This window comes from Ornithorhynchus anatinus, chromosome 3, assembly GCF_004115215.2.
Source record: "Ornithorhynchus anatinus isolate Pmale09 chromosome 3, mOrnAna1.pri.v4, whole genome shotgun sequence".
NCBI classification, from domain to species: Eukaryota; Metazoa; Chordata; class Mammalia; order Monotremata; family Ornithorhynchidae; genus Ornithorhynchus; species Ornithorhynchus anatinus.
Genome location: NC_041730.1, coordinates 5,808,057 through 5,833,015, shown reverse-complemented (window position 1 = coordinate 5,833,015; position 24,959 = coordinate 5,808,057). Strand labels below are relative to the sequence as shown.

General features: G+C 55.2%; 2 protein-coding genes across 2 annotated transcripts; one reads left to right on the top strand and one right to left on the bottom strand.

Annotated features, from left to right (window-relative positions):
• The first annotated feature begins 11,538 nt into the window (after window positions 1-11,538).
• Window positions 11,539-19,994, top strand: FOSL1 (FOS like 1, AP-1 transcription factor subunit). The gene is made up of 4 exons (XM_029059458.1): window positions 11,539-11,851; window positions 15,827-16,039; window positions 18,310-18,417; window positions 18,924-19,994. Exons 1-4 carry the CDS (start codon window positions 11,765-11,767, stop codon window positions 19,320-19,322), a joined length of 807 nt encoding a protein of 268 aa, XP_028915291.1. The 5' UTR covers window positions 11,539-11,764; the 3' UTR covers window positions 19,323-19,994.
• A 573-nt stretch (window positions 19,995-20,567) lies between these two features.
• CCDC85B (coiled-coil domain containing 85B) lies at window positions 20,568-21,430 on the bottom strand. Its single transcript, XM_029060628.1, has one exon. The coding sequence runs from the start codon at window positions 21,270-21,272 to the stop codon at window positions 20,667-20,669; it is 606 nt and encodes a 201-aa protein (XP_028916461.1). The 5' UTR covers window positions 21,273-21,430; the 3' UTR covers window positions 20,568-20,666.
• Window positions 21,431-24,959: the final 3,529 nt, after the last annotated feature.

Below are 24,959 nucleotides of genomic sequence, written 5' to 3'. Positions count from 1 at the left end.
GGCAGAGGTGTGCTTGGGTTGGGAGGGCGGGGAGGGGGCCCAACCCGAGGAACCGTTCCTCATCCCAGGAAATAGCTCCATCCTAAATTTTTAGGCCAGGCGGCCAGAGGCTGGATTAGAGCGGAGAGAAGTTGTTCCCACCAATAACAGCCTCCTTCTGAGGCTTGAATCCCTTCCAAACCCAAATCCCTTTCTTCGGAGTCAGACGCCGTGGCGCTTCCTGTCGTCCTGACCTCTGGCTACGGGACGGAGGCCCGTGGATGAAAGACCCTGCCCTCTGAAGCCTTAGAGAGCCCCCCTTCATTCATTCGTTCATTCAACGTATTTATTACTATTAATAATAATCATGGCATTCGTTAAGCGCTTACTATGCTCCAGGCACTGTACTAAACACCGGGGTGGATACGAGCAAATGGGGGTGGACCCGGTCCCCGTCCCACGAGGGGCTCACGGTCTCCATCCCCGTCTTACAGATGAGATGAGGGGGGCCCAGAGAAGTTAAGCGACTTGCCCAAGGTCACACAGCCGACGAGTGGCGGAGCGGAGATTAGAACCCAAGGCCTCCCGACTCCCAGGCCCGTGCTCTGTCCGCTACGCTGTGTATTTATTGAGCACTCACGGCGCGCAGAACACTGTACTGAGCGCTTGGGAGGGTACAAGAGAACAAGAAAGAGGCACATTCCCTGCCTTGGAGGAGCTTGCAGCCTAGAGCGGGAGACGGACATTAATAGAAATTTCTCTTCAGTGAGACTCTGAAACCTTACTGAAGCCTAGGAGACCGTAAGCTCCCCCCTCTAGACTGTAAGCTCGCTGTGGGCCGGGAACGTGTCTGTTTATTTTTGAATCGTGCTCTCCCGAGCGCTCAGTACGGTGCTCCGCACCCAGTAAGCACTCAATCAGAAAGGTTGAATGAATGAACGAATACAGGGAGGGGCCGAGGGGCCTCTGAGTGTCGCAATCGTTGGCCAAGTTAGGTGGCCATGGCTTTAAATCCTTTCCGTTGGCTGGCTTCGACGCCCTGGCAGTTTTCACCGCTCGTGAGTCACTCCTCCCTAATCCCCGCTGAGCCGCCGTCATCTAGCTATTAACTGGGTGACCCTGAGTTGCTTTCCCTTCTCAGAGCCTCAGTTTCCCCAACTTTAAAAAGGCAATAAGATCCATCCCTTGTATGTCTCCGACCCGGGGGTGCGAATAACAATAATCGTGGTATTTGTTAAGCGCTTACTATGGGCCAGGCACTGAACAAAGAGCTGGGGTAGGTACAAGATAATCGGGTTGGACCCGGTCCCTGTCCCACGCAGGGCTCACAGTCTCCATCTCCATTTTACAGATGAGGTAACTGAGGCCCCATTTTTCAGATGAGGAAACTGAGGCCTAGAGCAGTGATGTGACTGCCCCCAGGTCACAGAGCAGACAAGTGGCAGAGCTGGAATTAGAACCCAGGTCCTCTGACTCCTAGGCCCGGGCTCTTTCCGCTAGGCCACGCTGCTTCTCAGGGCGGCCCTACGGCAAGAGCAGAACACTGGGAGTCGTGAGATTCGGATTCTAGTCCCAGCTCTCACCCTTGTCTGCTGGGTGACCTTGGGCAAGTCACTGAACCTCTCTGGGCCTCAGTTTCCTCAGCTGTCAAATACAGACGTGCCCCTTACACTCCTTCCCTCTTGGGTGGCAGAACAGGGGATGTGTCCAATTTGATAATAATAATTATGGTATTTTTTAAGCGCTTACTATGTGCCGAGCACCGTTCTAAGCCCTGGGGGAGATACTAGGTCATCAGGTTGTCCCACGTGGGGCTCACAGTCTTCATCCCCCTTTTACAGATGAGGTCACTGAGGCACCGAGAAATAAAGTGGCTTGCCCGAGCACAGCAGACAAGTGGCGGAGCCGGGATTAGAACCCACATCCTCCGACTCCCGAGCCCGGGCTCTTTCCACTGAGCCACGCCGCTTGAATGATCTTGTGTGCACCCCAGCTTCTAGTCAATTCCACTATTATCATTAGTCACATGTCTGACAATTCTGTTGTATTCTACTCTCCCAAGCACTCTGCACATAGTAAGCGCTCAATAAATAGCACTGATTGATTGCTTTTTCTGGGGGCAGGGTGCCTGACTCCTTCGGGACGAACTTGACTTGAGGGGGAAGAGCCAAGAGACGGGAGGAGAAACCTGGTCAGAAAGTAGGGTCTTGAGATAATAATATTTGGTATTTGTTAAGCACCTACTATGCACCTTGTGTTTATTTGAATACATGATTTCTTATTCTATTTATTTTATCAATGATGTGTATATAGCTATGTTTCTATTTATAATAATGTTGGTATTTGTTAAGCGCTTACTATTTATCTATCTATTTTGATGGTATTGATGCTTGACTACTTGTTTTGTTTTGTTGTCTGTCTCCCCTCTTCTAGACTGTGAGCCCGTTGTTGGGCCGGGGTGGTCTCTATATGTTGCCGAACTGTAATAATAATGATAATAATGTTGGTATTTGTTAAGCGCTTAGTATGTGCAGAGCACTGTTCTAAGCACTGGGGGAGATACAGGGCCATCAGGTTGTCCCACGTGAGGTTCCCAGTTAATCCCCATTTTACGGATGAGGTCACTGAGGCCCAGAGAAGTCAAGTGACTTGCCCACAGTCACACAGCTGACAAGTGGCAGAGCCTGGACTCGAACCCATGACCTCTGACTCCCTAGCCCAGGCTCTTGCCACTGAGCCACGCTGCTTTTCCAAGCGCTTAGTCCAGTGCTCTGCGCTCAGTAAGCACTCAAAAAATACCGCTGATTGATTGACTGATTGATGGATAAGCTGGCTGGGATACATAAACGGGTCCTACAGGCCCTCACCGTCTCTGTAGGAGGGAGAACAGGGAATTGATTGAGCACTTATTGTGTGCAGAGCGCTGACCTAAGCACTGGGGGGAGTACAATAGAACAATGAGAAGACACATTTCCTGCCCACAGAGGGCTTACTGTCCAGACAATTCCCATTTTACAGATGAGGACACTGAGGAAGGGAAGTGACTTGCCTAAGATCACAGAGCAGGCAAGAGGCGGAGGCGGGATTAGAACCCGGGTCACCCGACGTTCAGGCCGGGGCTCTTCCCACGCGGCCACGCTACTTCTAGACTGCAAGCTGGTCGTGGGCAGGGAATGTGTCTGGTTGTATTGTCCTCTTCCAAGCGCTCGGTACGGCGCCCTGCACACAGTAAGCGCTCGATAAATACGACTGAATGAGTGAATGGCTCTCTGAGAAGAACCGAAGCGGCCAGTTTTTTCTGGCCCTTCTCCCCCAGCTCTTCCATTGACTCACTGGGCAACCTTGGGCAGCTCCCGCTCCGTGACTCAGTTACCCCAGTTGTTAAGGCGCTTTGAGCTCTTCGGATGGCGGGAGGCCGGGGTGGGGCCGATTTATGGGCCCCAGCGATTCCCCCGTCAGAGCCTTTCATCCCAGCATCTCAAAACCTGCCCCGGCCGGAACGCCAGCCGCTGCCAGACAAGACCAAGGAGCCTTTTCTCCATAATAATATAATAACAATGATAATAATAATGATGATGGTATCTGTTAGGCTCCGACTATGTGCCAGGCACTGTACTAAACGCTGGGGGGGATACAAGCAAATAGAGTTGGACACGGTCTCTATCCCACGTGGGGCTCGCAGTCTCAATTCCCATTTTACAGGTGAGGTCACTGAGGCCCAGAGAAGCAAAGTGACTTGCCCAAGGTCACGCAGCCGAGATCAGACAGAGAAGCAGCTGGCTTAGTGGAAAGAGCCCGGGCTCGGGAGGCCGAGGTCATGGGTTCTAATCCCGGCTCCACCACTGATCAGCTCGGTGACTCTGGGCAAGTCACTTGACTTCTCTGTGCCTCAGTGACCTCGTCTGTAAAATGGGGACGAAGACTGTGAGCCCCACATGGGACAACCCGATGACCTTGTATCCACCCCACTGCTTAGAACAATGCTCGGCATATAGAAAGCGCTTAACCAATTCCATCATTATTATTATTACTAATAACTCATGATCTGCTGACTCCCAGTACGCCATGCCGCTTCCAAAAGCGACCCTTCCCCTTCCCCCTCACCTCCCCTTCTCAGGAACCCCTCCCCGCCCCTGAGTGTCCCGATCCAGCCAACACCATGGAAGTGAAAATAATAATAATAATGACATTCACGATTAAGTATTTAACGGGGGCCAAGGGCTGGGGTAGATACAGGATAATGGGAATGGGCACGATCCCTGCCTTGCAAGGGACTCGCAGTCCAAGACCCCTGAAAGTGTCTTATCCCCGTTTTACAGATGAGGAAACTGAGGTCCAGAAAAGGGAAGTGAAGATTCTCTCATTCGGTTCATTCATTCATTCAGTCCTATTTAGTGAGCGCCTACTGTGTGCAGAGCACCGTATTAGGAGCTTGGGAGAGGACAATAGAACAGTAAAACAGATACATTCCTTGCCCACGATGAGCTGACGGCCTCGGAGGGGGCTAGGCTTCAGTAAGGCTTCAAAACCTTATTGAAGGTCCAACTCCTCCAAGAGGGCTTCCCTGACTAAGCTCTCATTTCCTCTTTTCCCACTCCCTTCTGCGTCGCCCGGACTCGCTCCCTTTATTCATTTCCCCCCCCCCCCAACCCCGCACCGCTTCCGTCCATATCCGGAATTTATTTTTTTATTAACGTCTGTCTCCCCCCTCTAGGCTGTAAGCTCGCTGTGGGCAGGGAATGTGTTTCTCGTGGCGCAGTGGAAAGAGCATGGGCTTTGGAGTCAGGGCTCATGAGTTCGAATCCCAGCTCTGCCACTTGTCAGCTGTGTGACTGTGGGCAAGTCACTTAACTTCTCTGTGCCTCAGTTCCCTCATCTGTAAAATGGGGATTAAGACTGTGAGCCCCACGTGGGACAACCTGATTCCCTTGTGTCTACCCCAGCGCTTAGAACAGTGCTCGGCACATAGTAAGCGCTTAACAAATACCAACATTATTATTATTATTATTATTATATTGTGTTGTATTCTTCCAAGTGTTTAGTACAGTGCCCTGCACTCAGGAAGCGCTCAGTAAATACGACTGATTGATCGATTGACCTGCCCAAGGTCGCAGCAGGGAAGTGGCGGAGCTGGAATTAGAACACTCCCAGGCCTGTGCTTTTTTCATTAGCCTTCCACCACTCCACGTCCCATAGAGAGAGAGTCCAGGCATCCCCCTGAGCCCCAGATCTGGTCCAGAGGATGTTTTTAAGGGTTGGTGGGAACCTCCAAGAGTCTACCCTGCGCTAAACGGGCCTGGAAGTCAAAAAGACCCGGGTTCTAATCCCGCCTCTGGCATTTGTCTGCTGTGTACGACCTTAGTCAAGTCATTTCACTTCTCTGGGCCTCAGTTCCCTCATCTGGAAAACGGGGATTAAAAATCTGCTCCCCATATGGGACATGTACTGTGTCCAACTTGACAAGTCACTTCGCTCCTCTGGGCCTCAGTTCCCTCGTCTGGAAAATGGGGATTAAAACTCTGCGCCCCATGTGGGACACGTACTGTGTCCGACCTGATTAGCTTGTATCTACCCCGGCCCTTCGAGCAGTGTCTAGAGTATAGTGAGCACTCAACAGATACCATTAAAATAAAAAAGTTATCATAAATCCTTGTCCAGCATGACGTAGTGGAAAGATCCCGGGCCTGCAAGTCAGGACTTGGGTTCTGAACCTGGCCCTGCCATTTGCCTGCTGTGTGACCTTGGGCAAGTCACTCAACTTCTCTGGGCCTCCACTCTAAAGTGGGGCTTCAGAGCACGTTCTCCCTCCCACATGGACTATATGGGACAGGGATTGCGTCTGACCCGATTATCTCGAATTTACCGCAGTGCTTGGCGTATAGCGTGCCCTTAACAAATGCCAAACTTGTTATTAGATTTTAGAAACCACCCCCAACTCCCCACCTCTCCAAACTATCCACTCCTCCACCCGGAGTTTCGCCTAAGGTGAGCAGACACTTCAAGAGTTTGAGCGGACTCTGGGCAAGCAAGAGGGCTCGAGCCCTTACCCGGAATCATTCATCCATTTGTTCATTCGATCGTACTTCCTGAGCGCTTACCGTGTGCCGAGCACTGTAATCAGCGCTTGGGAAAGTACAATACAACAAAAGCAGTGCCATTCCCTGCCCACAACGAGCCTGCAGTCTAGACCAGCGAAGCAGCGTGGCTCAGTGGAAAGAGCCCGGGTTTGGGAGCCAGGTGGCATGGGTTCGAATCCTGGCTCTGCCACCTGTCAGCTGTGTGACTGTGGGCAAGTCACTTTACTTCTCCGTGCCTCAGTTCCCTCATCTGTGAAATGGGGATGAAGACTGAGCCTCCTGTGGGACAACCTGATGACCCTGTATCTACCCCAGCGCTTAGAACAGTGCTTGGCGCATAGTAAGTGCTTAACAAATACCAACATTATTATTATTATTAGACCGGGGGAGACAGACATCCATATAAATAAATACAATTACAGATAATTTCTGATACAGATAAACTCCCCCCCTTCTAGATTGTCTCCCCACTTCTAGACTGCAAGCCTGTTGTTGGGTAGGGATTGTCTCTATTTGCTGCCGAATTATACTTCAGTACAGTGCTCTGCACACAGTAAGCGCTCAATAAGAGAAGCAACGTGGCTCAGTGGAAAGAGCCTGGGCTTGGGAGTCAGAGGTCATGGGTTCGAATCCCGGCTCCGCCACTTGTCAGCTGTGGGACTGCGGGCAAGTCACTTCACTTCTCTGGGCCTCAGTTCCCTCACCGGTAAAATGGGGATGAAGACTGTGAGCCTCATGTGGGACAACCTGACGACCCTGTAAATCTCCCCCAGCGCTAGGAACAGTGCTCTGCACCTACTAAGCGCTTAACAAATACCAACATTATTATTATTATTATTATTATTGATAAATATGATTGAGTGAATAAATGAATGATAGGTTTGAGGTCCCTTCTCCTTCTCCCTCTTACTTGTAAACTATCTTAATGTCTGTCTTCCCTGTTACATCAGTAACTCCTTGAGGACAGGGATATATCAATCAATCCATCAATAGTATTCAGTGAGTGCAGAACCGCATGGCCTAGGGGATACAGCCTGGCCCTGGGAGTCAGAAGGTCCTGGGTTCTAATCCCTGCTCCGCCACCCGTCTGCTGCGTGACCTTGGACAAGTCCCTTCACTTCTCTGGGCCTCAGTTCCCTCATCTCTAGAACGGGGATTCCGACCGTGAGCCCCGTGTGGGACAAGAGACTGTGGCCAACCCGATTTGCTTGTATCCACCCCAGCGCTTAGTACAGTAGTAAGTCTTAACAAATTATTATTATTATTATTTCTCAGTGCCTGGAAGAGTACCATACCGATCAATCAATAAATCATATTTATTGAGCACTTACTATGGGCAGAGCATTTTACTAAGCGCGAGGGAGAGTACGACAATAGAACAGACACGTTCCCCTGCCCACAGTGAGGAGGTTGGCATATGTTAGAGAAGCAGCGTGGCTTAGCGGAAAGAGCCCAGGCTTGGGAGTCCGAGGTGGTGGATTCTAATCCCGACTCCGCCACTCGTCTGCTGTGTGACCTGGGGCAAGTCATTTAACTTCTCTGTGCCTCAGTTCCCTCATGTGTAAAAATGGGGATTAAAAAATGTGAGCTCCATGTGGGACAATCTGATTACCCTGTATCTGCCCCAGATCTTAGAACAGTGCTCAGCACACAGTAAGTGCTTAACAATAATTATATTATTATTATATATATGACTTTGCTGACCCGGACCCTCCACCCAGGAGGAGATTGGTAAGTACCAAGGATTGATTGACTGGAAGTGTTCTGTCCCACTTAGCCTTCATGACTCTTTACCCATTCCTTTTTTGAGGAGGAAGAGAGTCAGATATGTTCACACACAATCACAAAAACATCAAATGGCATTCGAAAGGCCAACTCATCAAGGCCAAATTAAAACCAGATATCCTGCCTCCAATTCACCCCCAGAACGCAGTCATTCCACTCATCTCACTCAGCATCCCCACGACCGATAAGCGTGGGGACTTCACTCCTCCGAGTTCCCTTGAAGTTGCCTCCAAAAGGTCAGGGAGAAGGGCGATCCTTGAGTAAAGGAGGATGAAATGGGAGCACCTGAGAAATGGACTGGGTGTGACTACACCAATCCGTCGTATTTATCGAGCGCTTACTGCGTGCCAAGCACCGTGCTAAGCACTTGAGAGAGGACACCGCGGCAATATTACCGACCCATTCCCTACCTCTTGAGGGTCTGTCTGTTTTATGGGTGTGTGTGATTAAAGGGGGAGGAACCAGCAGCTGAGAAATGTAATGTTTGTGTGTATAGATGCGTATATAACGACGACACTTGTTAAGCGCTTACTACGTGCCGAGTTCCGTTCTGTCGGCAATATCCGCGTGCGTGGGTATACGTTTATAGAGGTGTGTATGCGTGATTGAAGCAGGAGGAGTACACCATTGTGGACAGGGAACGTTTCTATCAACACTGTCGTATTGTCCTCTCCCAAGCATTTAAGATGATACTCCGCACGTGGAAAGCGATTAATCAATATAATTGATTTAAATATAATAAATATAATTAAAAATACAATTGATTTATACACATAGTATATTTCTCCCTTGCTGGTTACTCCCCCTGCTATAACTATAATATATAATATAATACATTTTTATATATAACATATTTCATTCATTCATTCAATAGTATTTATTGAGCGCTTACTATGTGCAGAGCACTGGACTAAGCGCTTGGAATGTACAATTCGGCATTTATACCCTCCTTTCCTCTTGTTCTGCCCCCTTCTGCGTCACCCTGACTTGCTCCCTTCATTCGTCCCCCCCTCCCAGCCCCAAAGCACTTGTGTCCCCATCTGTCATTTATTTATTTCTATTCACGTCTCTCTCTCCCCCTCTAGATTATAAGCTCCCGGTGGGCAGGAAATGTGCCTGTTTGCTATTGTAGTGTACTCTCCCAAGTGCTTAGTATAGTGCTCTGCACACCGTAAGCGCTCAATAAATAGAGGGAGTCTGCTTTTGTTATAAGTATACCTGTGTGGGTGTGAGAGATCGAAGGGAGGGGGAGACATATGAATGAATTAATTATTGAATGAATATGATCGAATGAATTAACCGGCCGACGTGCTCCAGGCCCCGTGCATGTCGAAGCCGGACCGGCTAGGCCAGCGGCGTATTTGAGTGTCGGGTCGGATTAGCACATCCGCTTTCATTCGTTTATTCATTTAATCGTATTTATTGAACGCTTACCGTGCGCAGAGCACCGTACTAAGTGCTTGGGAAAGTACTACAATTCAACGATAGAGACAATCCCTGCCCACAAGGAGGTTGCAGTCTGGGGAGGGAGACAGACATCAATACAAAGAAATAAAACTACAGCTATGTACATAACCCTCCTCGATTTTGACAGTGACCCTCCCCACCTTCAAAACCTTACTGACGGCCCATCTCCTCCACGAGGCCTTCCCAGACTTTTCCTCATCTCCCACTCCCTTCTGCGTCACCCTGATCGGCTCCCTCTGTTCTTCCCGCCCCCCGCACGCAGGCCCACAGCACTTATGTCCAAATCTGTCATTTTATTTATTTGTATCGATGTCTGCCTCCCCCCTGCTCCCAGACTGTGAGCTCATTGTGGGCAGAGATTGTCACTGTATTGTTGTATTGTCCTCTCCCACGCGTTTAGTTCAGTGCTCTGCACACAGTAAGTGCTTAATAAATACGTTTGAATGACTTTTTCCTCATCTCCCACTCCTTTCTGCATCGCCCCCTCACTCGTTTCCTTTGCTCTCCTCCCTTCCCCGCCCCACATAATAATAATAATAATAATGGCATTTGTTAAGCACTTACTATGTGCCAAGCACTGTTCTAAGCGCTGGGGAGGATACAAGGTGATCAGGTTTGTCCCACGTGGGACTCACAGTCTTAATGCCCATTTTACAGCTGAGGCACAGAAAAGTTAAGTGACACATATCCGTGATTTTATTTATATTGATGTCTGTTCATTTGCATTGATGTCTGACTCCTCCCCGCCCCCCAAGACTGTGAGCTCATTGTGAGTAGAGATTGTCTCTCTTTCTTACTCTCCCAAAGGCTTAGTACAGTGCTCTGCACAGAGTAAGCGCTTAATAGATACGTTTGAATGAACTTTTCCTCATCTCCCACTCCTTTCTGGGTCTCCCCGACTCGTTTCCTTTGCTCTCCCCCGCCCCCCCCCCCGCCCCACATAATAATAACAATAATGATGGCATTTGTTACGGGCTTACCATGTGCAAAGCGCTGTTCTAAGCGCTGGGGAGGATATAGGGGGATCAAGTGGTCCCACGTGGGGCTCACAGTCTTAATCCCCATTTTACAGCTGAGGGAACGGAAGCACAGAAAAGTTAAGTGACACATATCCGTGATTTTATTTATTTATATGGATGTCTGTTTAGAGAAGCAGCGTGGCTCAGTGGAAAGAGCCCGGGCTTGGGAGTCAGAAGTCATGGGTTCGAATCCGCACTCTGTCACCTGTCAGCTGTGTGACTGTGGGCAAGTCACTTCACTTCTCTGTGCCTCAGTTCACTCATTTGTAAAGTGGGGATTGACTGTGAGCCTCACGTGGGACAACCTGGTTACCCTGTATCTACCCCAGCGCTTAGGACAGTGCTCTGCACATAGTAAGCGCTTAACAAATACCAAGGTTATTATTATTTTTATTGTATTGCTGTCTGTCTCCCCCCCGCCCCAAGACTGCGAGCTCGTTGTGAGTAGGAGTTGTCTCTCTTATTCTCCCAAGGGCTTAATACGGTGCTCTGCACAGAGTAAGCGCTTAATCAATACGTTTGAATGAAGGATGAATGAACGGGGCTGGCCTGCACAGAAAAGGGTGAGAGACCCCCGGGTCCCAGAGACCCCCGAGGAGAGTCGATGTGTCATCATGGCTTTGAATCCCTGCTCCGCCGCTTGCCAGTTGTGTGACTTTGGGCAAGTCACTTCACTTCTCTGGGCCTCAGTGACCTCATCTGTCAAATGGGGATTAAAACTGGGAGCCCCACGTGGGACAACCTGATCACCTTGTATCCCCCCAGCGCTTAGAACAGTGCTTGGCACATGGTAAGCGCTTAACAAATACCACCATTAGGCTTATTATTGTGCGTTTCTGGGGCTTGAGGCCTGTGTTTGCGCCTACGGTTGGGACTGTTGCCGACTTGTTCATCCCAAGCGCTTAGTACAGTGCTCTGCACATAGTAAGCGCTCAATAAATACTATTGAATGAATGAATGAATGACTCCCACTCGAGCTGTGGGACTGTGAGAACCGCCTCGACGCCCGGAGGGAGGGGAATCCTTTACTACGCCGGGCGCGGCCGAGGAAATTGCACCATATAAGGTCACCTACGTCATCCCCGACCTGAATCAACCGGACGGTACCAACACGGTGAAGCCGGCTCGGGGGAGGAAGGAAGGGCCTCGAAAGTCCCTCGGCCCGAGGACCGGCCAGCTCAGTATTTCAAAAAGCAAATCCACATTTAAAACGCTTAATAGGCCAGTGGGGAAGAGATGGAGAAGGGACCGGACCCCCGGAGAGGGCGGGGAAGATTGGAGTCTGTCCCTTGTCCCCCCCGCGATGACAATGGCTTGGTCCGGAGCGAGTTTTCATTCATAAAAAAGCAAAGGAGCCGGCCGGGGAGGGACTGAGTCAGATCCGAAGGGGACACGGGGAGGTCGGGAACCCGAGACCTTTGGGGAGAGGCGAGGATCATGTTCCGAGACTACGGGGAAGCCGGGCCCAGTTCGGGGGGCGTCCACTACGGCCAGTCCTCCCAGCCCCCCGCCTCGTCCCAGCAGGTGAGTGTCGGGGGGGAGGGGGGGGCGTGGGGAGGGGGGCGAAGCCCGGGAGGGGTCCCCGGTGACCCTGCCCCGGTGACCCCTGGGGTCCCGGGTGATCCCGCCCCGCTCCCGGCCTCTGGGCTCCGTGCCTCAGTTTCCCCCCGGGCAAGGGGCGCTAGCAGGGGCTGCCCCGTGAGGACCGGCCTCAAAGAGGTGTCACCGGGAGCAGGCCGCTCCGCCCCCGGCCAGGACCGCCTCCAGCCTCGACCACCTCCAGCCTCGACGTCTCTCCCGCTGCCCCCTCTGTCCTCCTCCTTTCCTGGAGCCCCTGGACCCACCTGGGCGACCTGAGGCCCGGGGCGGGCAGGGAGGCCTGGGGACGCCTCCTCCTCTGGGGCCCGTCCTCCCTGTCCGGCCTCAGTTTCCTCCTTTGAAGCTGGGGCAGAGAGCGAGAGAGAAAGAGGGGGACAGTCCGGCCGGAGATGGGGGAGACGCCGGCCTCCTGGCCTCCATTCAGTCATCCATCCATCCAGCGGGGTTTATCGAGCGCTTACTGGGTGCTGAGCACTGGACTAAGCGCTTGGGAGAGGAGCGGAACAATGAGCAGACACGTTCCCCGCCCGCAGCGAGCGTTGGGGCGAAGTACCATCTTCGGGCTCCAATTGACCCGCTTCCCACCTCTTTTCCCGGGGGGTTTCCCCCCTGCCTTCCCTCCTCCCGGCCTCCCCCTTTCCCCCGTCCCCAGCCGGTGGGGAGGGGTCCCGATCCCCCTCCCCGCGATAAGCAGGTGGGCAGCGGGTCCTTTTTGGTTTTTTGGCTGCTTTTTCATAGTATTCGTTTAGCGCTCACTATGCGTCCAGCCCTGGGGTGGAAGCAGCGTGGCTCAGTGGAAAGAGCCCGGGCTTGGGAGTCGGAGGTCGTGGGTTCTAATCCCGCCGCTTGCCAGCTGCGTGACTTTGGGCCAGTCACTTTTCACGTCTCTGGGCCTCAGTGACCTCGTCTGGAAAATGGGGATGAAGACTGGGAGCCCCACGTGGGACAACCCGATCACCTTGCGCTTAGAAGAGTGCTTTCCACATAGTGAGCGCTTAACAAATATCACCATTTTTTTTTCCCTCTGCGCCTCAGTGACCTCATCGGTAAAAGGGGGGGTTGCGATTACCCGGGATCTACCTCCTCCCCCCTAGGGTTTAGACTAGTGCCACTAGAGCCCCACGTGGGACAACCTGATTCCCCTATGTCTACCCCCGCGCTTAGAACAGTAAGCTCTGCACATAGTAAGCGCTTAACAGATACCAACATTATTATTATTACTAGTGCTTGGCCCCTAGTAGGGCCTAACAGACACCATCACTCTTGTCATTGTCATTAATTCGGGGCGGGGGGGGGGGGGGGGTTGAGCGAAGTTCCCGTCCAAGTGGGGCCGGGGTGGGGGGATGGAGGAGAGGGGAGGTGCTGGATGACCGAGGTGAGGGAGGAGGCCCAGAAGCCGGAGCAGGTGGCCACTTCCTGGCAGGCAGAGCCGGGAGGGAGCACATGTCCCCTGCAGGGAAGGGAGCCGGGAACCGCTTCGCCGAGTCACGGCAGTGAGTCACAGGGGGGTGGGGGCAGCGGGGCTGGGGGGGCTGCAGCCCCTCCCTTCCTGCCCCGGAGCGGACTCCTTCTTGGCCCGGGACTCCTGCTCCCCTCCCCAGCCTCGGCCGCCTTTGGGAACCCGGGGAGAAGGAGGATTCGAGCTGGACCAGCTTCCTCCCGGCCTTCTCCCCCCTCCCTTCTTGGGACGGGAGAGCGTCCTCTACGAGAGGTCGCCCAGACGGCCTCCTGGCCTCCATTCCTTCGACCGGATTTATTGAGCGCTGACTGAGCGCCGAGCACCGGACTAAGCGCCTGGGAGAGGACACTTGGAACAACGATCAGACACCTTCCCTGCCCACAAGGAGCTAGAGCGTGGCTCAGTGGAAAGAGCCTGGGCTTCGGAGTCCGGGGTCACGGGTTCGACTCCCGGCTCTGCTACTTGTCAGCTGGGTGACTGTGGGCAAGTCACTTCTCTGGACCTCAGTTACCCCCTCTGTAAAATGGGGATTAACCGTGAGCCTCCCGTGGGACGACCTGATGACCCCGTATCTCCCCCAGCGCTTAGAACGGTGCTCTGCACATAGTAAGCGCTTAACAGATACCAACATTATTATTATTATTATTATTATTATTATTGGAGAAGCAGCGTGGCTCAGTGGAAAGAGCACGGGCTTTGGAGTCAGGGCTCATGAGTTCGAATCCCAGCTCTGCCACTTGTCGGTTGTGTGACTGTGGGCAAGTCACTTAACTTCTCTGTGCCTCAGTTCCCTCATCTGTAAAATGGGGATTAAGACTGTGAGCCCCACGTGGGACAACCTGATTCCCCTATGTCTACCCCAGCGCTTAGAACAGTGCTTGGCACATAGTAAGCGCTTAACAAATACCAACATTATTATTATTATTATTATTATTATTAGAGGGGGAGACAGAGATGAATAGGAATAAATACATGACAGATAGGGACGTGAGTGCTGGGGGGGCTGCGGGGGGGGGTGGTGAATAAAGGAGGCAAGTCAGGGCCACGCAGGAGGACCGTGGGACAAGAAGAAAGGAGGGATTAGTCTGGGAAGGCTTCTGGGAGGAGATGGGCCCTCGATAAGGCCGGGAGGGGCGGCGTAATTGTCTGTGGGATCGTGGGTTCTAAACCTAGCTCTGCCACTTGTCAGCTGTGTGACCGTGGGCAAGTCACTTCACTGCTCTGGGCCTCAGTGACCTCATCTGTAAAATGGGGATTAACCGCGAGCCTCACGTGGGACGACCCGATGACCCCGTATCTCCCCCAGTGCTTAGAACGGTGCTCTGCACATAGTAAGCGCTTAACAAATACCAACATTATTATTATTATTCTCTGGGCCCCAGTTCCCTCATCTGTAAAATGGGGATTAAGCATGTGAGCCTCATGTGGGACAGGGTCCGTGTCCAACCTGATCACCTTAGAGCAGGGCTTGGCACATAGTAAGCACCTAACAAATACCATCATCATCATCATCATCATCATTATTATTATTATTGAGGAGGGAGGGTGTACCAGGCCAGAGGTGGGACGTGGGTGGGCGGTGAGATGGACGAGATCGAGGTACAGTGATGACGATGATGGTATTGGTTAAGTCCTGACTGTGTGCCAAGCCCTGTTCTAAGCGCTGGGGTAGATTCAGGGTCATCGGGGGGCTCACAAAAGCCCCCCGCCTTTTTTGGTGGTATTTGTTAAGCGCTTACCCTGTGCAAGGCACTGTTCTAAGCGCTGGGGGGCTACAAGGTGAACAGGTTGTCCCACGTGGGGCTCACAGTTTTTAGTCCCCATTTTCCAGACGAGGTAACTGAGGCCCAGAGAAGTGAAGTGACATGCCCAAAGTCACCCAGCTGGCAAGCGGCAGAGCCGGGATTCGAACCCCTGACCTCTGACTCCCAAGCCCGGGCTCTTTCCACCGAGCCACGCTGCTTTTCCAGACGAGGCCCAGAGAAGTGAAGCGACTTGCCCAAAGTCACTGGTGGCCTCCCTCCCCGCGAACCCCCCCTTCACCCTCAAGCTCCAGCCCAGAGTTAGCTTCCTTCTGGCGGGTGGGAGACCCGCCTCCCCCGCTTCAGTGGAAGGAGGCCGGGCTTGGGAGTCAGAGGTCAGGGGTTCGAATCCCGGCTCTGCCACTTGTCAGCTGGGTGACTGTGGGCCAGTCACTTCACCGGGCCTCAGCGACCTCGTCTGTCAAGCGGGGATTAACTGGGAGCCTCACGTGGGCCCACCTGATGACCCCGGATCTCCCCCAGCGCTTAGAACACTGCTCGGCCCATAGGAAGCGCTTAACAGATACCGACATTATTATTCCCTCCTCCGACCGGGATCTTCAGCGGCGGAATTCCCATCGGCATTCCCGCCGGGATGGCCGGGAATGACCGGAGCGCCCCCTTGCGTGTCTCCCGCAGAAATTCCCCTTCGTGCCCACCCTCAACGCGGTGAGCAGCAGCCAGGACCTGCAGTGGATGGTGCAGCCGCGCTTCCTCGGGCCCAGCGGCTCCTTTCCGTCCTGCCCCTACCCGCGACCTCTCCCCTACTCGCCCTTCGGCCACCCGGCGCGGCCAGGGGTCATCCGGGCCGTGGGCCCCACCCCGGGGGTCCGCAGGAGGCACAACGAGCAGGTAAGGGGGTGGGCCCGGCAACCTTCATCTTGCCCTTCCCAGATCCGGCTGCCCCTGCCTCGACGTACCCCCCTTCCGCCGTCCCCCCGCCCCGGCCCCAGCCGTCCCTCCGCACGCCACGGTGACATCCACCTCAGACCCCAGTCAACGCGACGCCCCAAGTCACCTGCGAGCGCCGGAGCCGTCAGCTGGGGATGCCGGCCGCCTCCGGGTCTCCGTTCTCCGTCGGCCAAGACCCCTCCACACACGCCCCTCACCCCGTCACCCCTCCGAGGTTACTCCCTCTTCCCCGCGGTCGTGGCCGTTAGTTGGGACGCTGCCTGACCCCAGAGCCAGCTGCCGTCCGGGGATGGCGATGGCGTTCCCGTCGGCGGACCCACTCCCCAGAGCCGGCCGCCTTTCGGAGTGACGGTCAGAGCCGTCCATCCGTTCCCCGATGGCCGGAGAACCTAGACCCACCTCCGGGACTCCGCGGCTGGGGCAGGACTCGGTAAACTGACCCCCTCTCCCTTCCTCGCCCTGCTCGCTCGATAGCGTTTATCGGGCGCTTACCGTGCAGGCCGCTGTACTAAGCGCTTGCCGCCCTTCTTGCCCCCATCCCCTCTCCCATAATAAAACTTCAGCCACCCTGGTAGCCCCACCCTGCCCACTCCCCACCTCCCACTGCCCCAGTGGGGGGAGGAACGGTAGCCACCGGTAGAAGTAATAGTATTTTCATTCATTCCATAGTATTTATTGAGCGCTTACTATGTGCAGAACACAGTACTAAGCGCTTGGAATATACGATCCGGCAACAGATAGAGACCATCCCTGCCCAGTGACGGGCTCACAGTCTCATCGGGGGAGACAGACGGACAAAAGACAACATAATCACGATATTTTGTAAGCCGCTCACTGTGTGCCGAATGCTGTGCCGGAGGCTGGGAGATCATGCACGTCTGGGAATCGGACCCGGTTCCTGTTCCTCAAGGGGGTCCCAATCTTAGAGTATGAGAAGGAAGAAGGGACCGGAGACAGGCACATGAGGAATGATGAAAAAATAAAACACAACGCGGATACATCTACAAAAGGAAACCAGAATCAGTAGGGTGCTGTGGTTAGAAGGGCAGAATTTCAGGCTCTTCGTGGCTAAGAGCGTGAGGAACGGCCGTAGCCACCGCTCTGAAAACCTTCGATCCCGGGTCCGTCCTCCTCTTCCCGTGGGCTTCGTTCTCTCAACGGGCTGGCCCATTCGTTCATTCGGTCATACTTTATTGAGCGCTTACTGTGTGCGAAGCACTGTACTAAGCGCTTCTCATTCCAAGGGCTCTAACCTGGGAACTCTATTTCTGGGGACAGGGCCCTCCCCGCGCAGGGCCCGTGGCAGCTCAGTGTTCCCCTTAGGGCCCAAGTCCTTGCCCGGAGCCGGGTGCCTTTTTAAGAAATTGTATTTGTTAAAGCGCCTACCAAGTGCCAGGCTCTGTACGAAGCGCTGCGGTAGATAGGAGAAGCAGCGTGGCTTAGTGGAAAGAGCCTGGGCTTGGGAGTCAGAGGTCGTGGGTTCTAATCCCCGCTCCGCCGCTTGTCAGCTGGGTGACCGTGGGCAAGTCACTTCACTTCTCTGTGCCTCAGTTACCCCATCTGTCAAATGGGGATGAAGACTATGAGCCCCACGTGGGACACCCTGATGACCTTGTATCTCCCTCAGCGCTTAAAACAGTGCCTGGCACATACTAAGCGCTAACAAATACCAGCATTATTATTATTATATGAGATAATTGGGTTGCACACAGTCCCTGTCCCACATGGGAGGCACGGTCTTAATCCCCATTTTACAGATGAGGGAACTAAGGCCAGAGAAGTTCATGGTGCTGTCCCCGTTGGTGGCGACCGTGACCCCTCTTTGGAACCAACCCTCTGGCTTGGCTCTGTCGCTGCGGGTTTCGCCGGGCCCCACCCTTTGGGCTCCCGCGGAGGCCTGAGGCCTAGATGCAGTCTCCATCCTGCTAGATTGTAAACTCCTCGAGAACAGGGCTCTTAATCTACCCTCTCTGTTGTACTGAACGCCCCCCAAGCGCTTCGTACAGTGCTCTGCACACAGTAGTACTCAGTAAATACCACCGCTCGGTTGATTGATCCCCATCGGCTCCCAGCTCCCAGGGTCACTTGGATCAGCCCCCTGCCTTCCCTCTCCAAATCCTTCTCTCTGTGGGGCCTGTGCGGCACTAAAACCGTCGCCTCCTCTCAGGTTGCCCTCCGGCTTAGCCCTCCTCTCCCACCCCCCTCCACAGATAAGCCCGGAGGAAGAGGAGCGACGAAGAGTGAGGCGAGAGCGAAACAAGCTGGCGGCGGCAAAATGTCGGAACCGGAGGAAGGAACTGACGGATTTCCTGCAGACGGTCAGTACGGTCTGGGGTCAGCTCCCCGGTCCATCCCTCCCCCGGGACCCCGACCTAATTGTCCCAGATCCCTGGGGGACTACCATTCCCATCAGCCCTGGGGACGCGGGCGGGGGAGTGGGGCGGGGGGCGATGCAGAGAAATTGGATGGGGAGGGGGAATCTGGGAACTTCGGAGAAAGGATGCCTCTTCCAGCTGCGACCTCCTTTCGAGTCCAGAATCCTCGGGACTGGTCTAGGAAATCCACAGCCCACCAGGGGAGGATGGAGGAGGCAGAGGGACTGACCCGCCGGGAAGGAGAGCTGGAATTCCCCGCCTTCTCCCAGGAGCTGATGGGAGATGTAGTCCCCCGGCCCCGGGGCCTACCCCCCGCCAGCTACCTAATAATCACGGTATCCGTTGAGCGCTTACACTGAGCCAGGCGCCGCTCCGAGCGCTGGGAGCAGGAGGGCCCCTTGACGACCCAGCGATCTCCCCGCTTCATCCTCCCCTCCCGCCCTCCGCAGGAGACGGATAAACTGGAGGAGGAGAAGTCGGGGCTGCAGAAGGAGATCGAGGACCTGCAGAAGCAGAAGGAACGGCTAGAGCTGGTGCTGGCGGCTCACCGACCGGTGTGCAAGATTCCCGGGGACGAAGACGAGGAGCGGGATCCTCCCGCCGCGCCCGCCCCGACCCCGGCCCGGCCCGTGCCCATCTCCCTGTCCCCCGTCTCCCTTCTGGAGCCCGAGGCCCTGCACACCCCCACCCTCATGACCACCCCGTCGCTGACCCCTTTCACCCCCAGCCTCGTCTTCACCTACCCCGGGACCCCGGAGCCCTGCTCCTCCGCCCACCGCCGCAGCAGCAGCAGCAGCGGAGACCCCAGTTCTGACCCCCTCGGCTCCCCGACCCTCTTGGCCCTCTGACGGCCCTCTGGACCCCGGCCCGTTGGGAGCCCTGGAACACCTCCCTGCCCGAGAGTCACCCCCACGGTCTGGACGCTCCGGAACCACCGCCCGCCTGGTCCGGGCCCGCCTCCGGCCCGGGGACCGGGGCCGCCTCCGTGGGGCGTGGGAGCCCCTGAGACGGCCCCGGAGATGTCTTCCGTGACTCGGACTCTTGGGAGCACCGACTGAATGTTTCCGGGCCCAGCTCCGTCATCCTGGAGGTTCCCCCGAGCTTTGGACTCGGCTCCCGTGCTCCCGAGTCCCGGAATCGGCCCGTCCCTGTCAAGAGCCCTCCGGGACGTCGGTCCAGCGCCCCTTTCCCTTTCTGTTGCCGGAACCATCTAGACTGTTCCGCCAGCTCCGCTAGCTTCTCTCCGAACCCTCCATCTCCCAATCCAGAGCACGGCCGCGGAGGAACGGGCGGATCTAGAATTCCACCCGGGCCTGCTTTGGCCGCTCCACCGTAACCGTGCCCCACCTCCCGAGGGACCGGGGCTTCCATGACGACCCCGCCGCCCGCCCGCCGCGGCCAGGGGTCCGAGCAGCCCCTTTCCCACCTTCCCTCGTTTACGGCTGCTATTTATTTTCCCAAAGAGGATATTTTTATACCGAGGCCCCGAAGGGAATTAAAGTCCTGACTTTCTGCCTTCCCGTCGGCCTCTCCCGATCTGGGGGGTTCGGGGGGCGGAGGGGTCGGTCGGAGCCGGGGTTGGGTGGGTCGGGTCGTTGCCCGGACCGATCGGCGGGAGGAGGAGGAGGATGCTCCCCCGGTGCCCCGGCACCCCCCCCCCCCCAGTCCAGGAGCCCGGAGGCGTCGGCTCCGGGGCGGACCGGGGCGACTCTCGGGGCGGGGAGGGGTGACTCGGTTCCTCTTTATCGGCATCTTCAAGCCGCCACCTGTTTCCTGCCCCATTGTCTTGGCCGGGGACCCCTTCCCGGCCTGGGCAGGAAGGAATCGGGAAGGGGATGCGGGGGCGGCGGGAGAAACGGCTCGGCCGCTCCCGCCGGCGCCCCGACAGGCCGAGGGCCGGGGCTGAAACCCGGAGTCCGGGGAGAAGATGCGGCATATCATCCCCCTCATCAATACCGACGGTATTTAAGCGGCCGCTCGGCCGCGCCGGGGACGGAGGCGGACAGCCCCCGCCAGCGGGTGCCCGTCCCAGGCGGGGCTCCCGGTCTCCTTGGCCGTTTTAGGGAGGGGGTAACTGAGTCCCGGAGCCGATCGTTCATTGAATCGTATTTATTGAGCGCTCCCGGCGCTTGGGGCTCCGTCCCAAGCGACGGGCAAGGGCGCTGAGGGCGAGGGGGGCCGGGCAGGGCGAGTCAGTCGTCCGGGGAGCAGGCCAGGTGGGGCTGGTCGGGGCTGCCCACGCTGCCCGTGCTGGAGCTGCCGTCGCCCAGGTCCCGGGGCCCGCAGGGCGGCAGGCCCAGCTCGGAGGGGGCGGCGCCCCCGGGGCTGGCGTCGCCGCGCGGGGCCCACTCCTCCTCCAGGGCCAGGCACAGCTCCTTGAGGGCCAGGTTCTCCCGCAGCAGCTCCTCCTGGCGCCCCTCCAGCTCGGCCAGCTTCTGCCAGCAGCCGCCCAGGTCGTCGCGCACCGCCCGGGACGCCTGGGTCCCGAACAGCTGCCACTCGCGGGCCACGCGCTTGCCCTTCTGCCGGTCGTTGTCCAGGAAGCAGCACAGGTCGCGCAGCTCGCGGTTCTCGTCCTGCAGCCGCCGGTTGACCTGCTTGAGCTCGCGGATCTCCAGGAGGTGGCCCTGCAGCTGGCGGTTGACCTCCTGGATCAGCCGGCCCCGCTGCACCAGCGCCGCCAGCTTCTCCGTCTCCTCCCGCCGCAGCCGCCGCACCAGCTCCTCCTTGCCCAGCGCCGCCATCTCGTCGTCCGTCAGGGCCCGCCCGCCTCCGCCGCCCGCCGGCTCGCCCTCCATCGCCCCGCCGGGCACCGGGGCATAGCCCGGGCTCCCCCACCGCCGGCCAGCGGGGCGGAGGGGGCCCAGCCCGCCGGGAACCTCCTCTTTCCCCGCCTCCCGGCGACCCACCGACGGGCGGCGGCGGCGGCGGCGGCGGCCCACGCTGGCAGGACCGGCCCGGGGCCCGGGCGCGGCGGGGCGGGGACGGGACGTCACGGGCGGCGGCCAATCGGGGACCTTCCCCCGCCCCCTCCCCCGCCCCTATTCATTCGCTCATTCAGTCAATCACTCGTTCGGTCAGGCGGGCCATCATTCATTCGCTCATTCAGGCCGTCACTCAGTCAGTCGGGCCCTTATGCAGTCGCTCAGTTCCTCAGAAGGTCAGCCATTCAGTCAGGCCGTCTGACAGTCATTCACTCGTCCAGGCAGTCACTCATTCAGTCAGCCAATCACTCATTCAGCCAGGCAGGAAATCATTCACTCATTCAGGCAGTCACTCATTCAGCCAGGCAGACCATCATTCATTCATTCATTCGCTCAGTCAGTCAATCACTCGTTCGGTCAGGCGGGCCAGCATTCATTCGCTCATTCAGGCCGTCACTCAGTCAGTCGGGCCCTTATGCAGTCGCTCAGTTCCTCAGAAGGTCAGCCATTCAAGTCAGGCCGTCTGACAGTCATTCACTCGTCCAGGCAGTCACTCATTCAGTCAGCCAATCACTCATTCAGGCAGGCAATCATTCGCTCATTCAGGCCGTCAGTCAGTCAGGCCCTTATTCAGTCGGTCAGTTACTCAGAAGGTCAGCCATTCTGTCAGTCTGACAGTCATTCACTCATTCAGGCAGTCACTCATTCAGCCAGGCAGGCAATCATTCACTCATTCAGGCAGTCACTCATTCAGTCATTCATTCAGCCAGGCAGGCAATCATTCATTCACTCATTCAGGCAGGCAATCATTCACTCATTCAGGCCGTCATTCAGTCAGGCCCTTATTCAGTCGGTCAGTCATTCAGTCAGTCTGACAGTCATTCACTCATTCAGGCAGTTACTCATTCAGCCAGGCAGGCAATCATTCACTCATTCAGGCAGTCATTCAGTCAGTCCCTTATTCAGTCAGTCAGTTATTCAGTCGGTCACTCATTCAGTTAGTCTGACAGTCATTCACCCATTCAGATAGTCATTCAGGCAGTTACTCATTCAGTCAGTCAGTCACTCATTCAGTCAGGCAGGCAATCATTCACTCATTCAGGCAGTCATTCAGGCAGTTACTCATTCATTCAGTCAGGCAGACAATCATTCAGTCAGTCAGTCCCATATTCAGTCGGTCAGTCATTCACTCATTCAGTCAGTTATTCAGTCGGTCAGTCATTCATTCACTCATTCAGGCAGTTATTCAGTCAGTCAGTCAGACAGGCTATCATTCAGTCAGTCAGTTATTCAGTCGGTCAGTCTTTCAGTCAGTCTGGCAGTCAATCATTCACTCATTCAGGCAGTCATTCAGGCACTTATTTATTCATTCTGTCAGTCAGTCACTCATTTAGTCATTTACTCAGTCAGTCAGTTATTCATTCAGTCAGGCGGTCAGTCAGTCGGTCATTCATTTAATCATTCAGTCAGCCATTCATTCAGTCAGTCGGTCGGTTGGTCGGTCATTCAGTCAGTCGGTCATTCATTTAGTCATTCATGCAGTCAGTCAGCCATTCAGTCAGTTATGCAATCAGTCAGTCAGTCAGTCAGTCAGTCAGTCATTCAGGCAGTTATTCATTCATTCAGCCATTCAATTAGTTATTCATTCAGTCAGTCCTTCAGTCAGCCATTCAATCGTATTCTCTGAGTGCTTACTGTGCACGGAGCACTGGACTAAGCACTTGAGAACAGTCATATTTTATTCATTCATTCATTTAATTGTATTTATTGAGTACTTCTATGCGCAGAACACTGGACTGAGCGCTTGGGAATAGTCTCATTTCATTCATTCATTCAATCGGATTTATTGAGCATTTACTTTGTATTGAGAGGACAATACAACAATAAAAAGACACATTCCCAGCCCACAACGAGCTACCTGGGGGGGGGAGTGGGGGGAGACAGGCAGCAGTATGAAAAAATAAAATTCAGTTACGGACATGAGTGCTGTGGGGCTAGGAAGGGGAAGAATTCTTCATTTCATCCCATCAGTCGTATTTATTGAGCGCTTACTGTGCGCTGAGCACTATACTAAGCACTCGGGAAAGGACACTATAACAGATTCAGTAGACACCTTTCCCGCCCACAAGGAATTTTTAGTCTAGAGGGGGAGACAGACGTTAAAATAAATGATAGATATGGATGTAAGTGCTGGGGGGCTGAGGGTGGGGTGAATAAAGGGGGCAAATCCAAGTTCCAGGGGGACACAGCAGGGACCGGGAGTAGGGGAAATGAGAAGTAGCATTGGTCTGTCCTCCCCTTCTCCTCTAGGACCAGGTGACCCCATCCCAAGCATCCTCCTTCTCCGCTCCTTAGCTGAGCCTGCCTACCCCTAATAATAATGTTGGTATTTGTCAAGCGCTTACTACGTGCAGAGCACTGTTCTAAGCGCTGGGGGAGATACAGGGGAATGAGGTTTTCCCACGTGAGGCTCACAGTCTTCATCCCCATTTTACAGATGAGGGAACTGAGGCACAGAGAAGTGAAGTGACTTGCCCACAGTCACACAGCTGACTCCCCAGCCACTCCCTTTCCGGGATCTTGGACCGGTGAGGGGAGTTAGGATCCCCACCCCACACAGCTGTTATCCCGCTTTCTCCTGTCGGGATGGGATGCGGATGCTTGAAATCCTGGCGGGGGCTGTTTTAGAACGGATGTTGGGGGAGAGGGGAGGAAGCGCGCCCTGACTAATTTCCACCACCCCAGTCGGGTCGTCCTAGCAGCCGTCCTTAGCCTTTCGGTTTTTGCAGATCTGCCTACTCCGCTCACTTCTTCATCTTATACTGGGCTCTCCCAAGTGCTTAGTACAGTGCTCTGCACACAGTAAGTGCTCAACAAATACCACTGAGGATGATGATCTTTCTGCACTCTTGCCTTTGCAGCTCTTTGTTTTTCTGCCTGCTCCTGCTGTTTGCAAATGGTGTCTGCCTAGCTTCCCCCCTTAGGATGTAAACTCCTCGAGGGATCAGGACCCGATCTTTCACCCCCGTGGTGTTCTCCCAAGCTCTCCGGGGCCCAAGGGAGAGTGTTCTGCACACAGTGGGAGCTCAATAAATACTGCTAGATAACTGACGGATTGAGAGGAGTTGAGGGGAAAGAGTTGAGCCTCCTGTCGTGGCTTACCCTACTCAGTCAATCTTATTTTTGCATGCAGAGCACAGTTCTAAATATTCGGGAGAGTGCCATATAACAGTATAACAGACACATTTCCTACCCACGACGAGCTTACGATCTAGTGGGGGGAGAGAGGAATTCACGTTGATGAATAAATTGCAGATATGGACATCCTTGCCGCGGGGCTGGGGCCGACTAGCTCTGCTGCCTGTTAGGCGCCATGTCTCGCCCGTCGGCGTTGGAAACCCGGACACTGGCGCCATGAGAGGACGAGGGTTGTGGGATCGGCAGCATCACAGACATCATTACCGGGAGCCCTTGGGGCTAGGGAGCAGCCGCCGCCCCCACACTTCCCCTTTCTCCGGCCCTCTGGCCTACCGGCTCCTCCCCAGAGACGGCGGAGGGCAG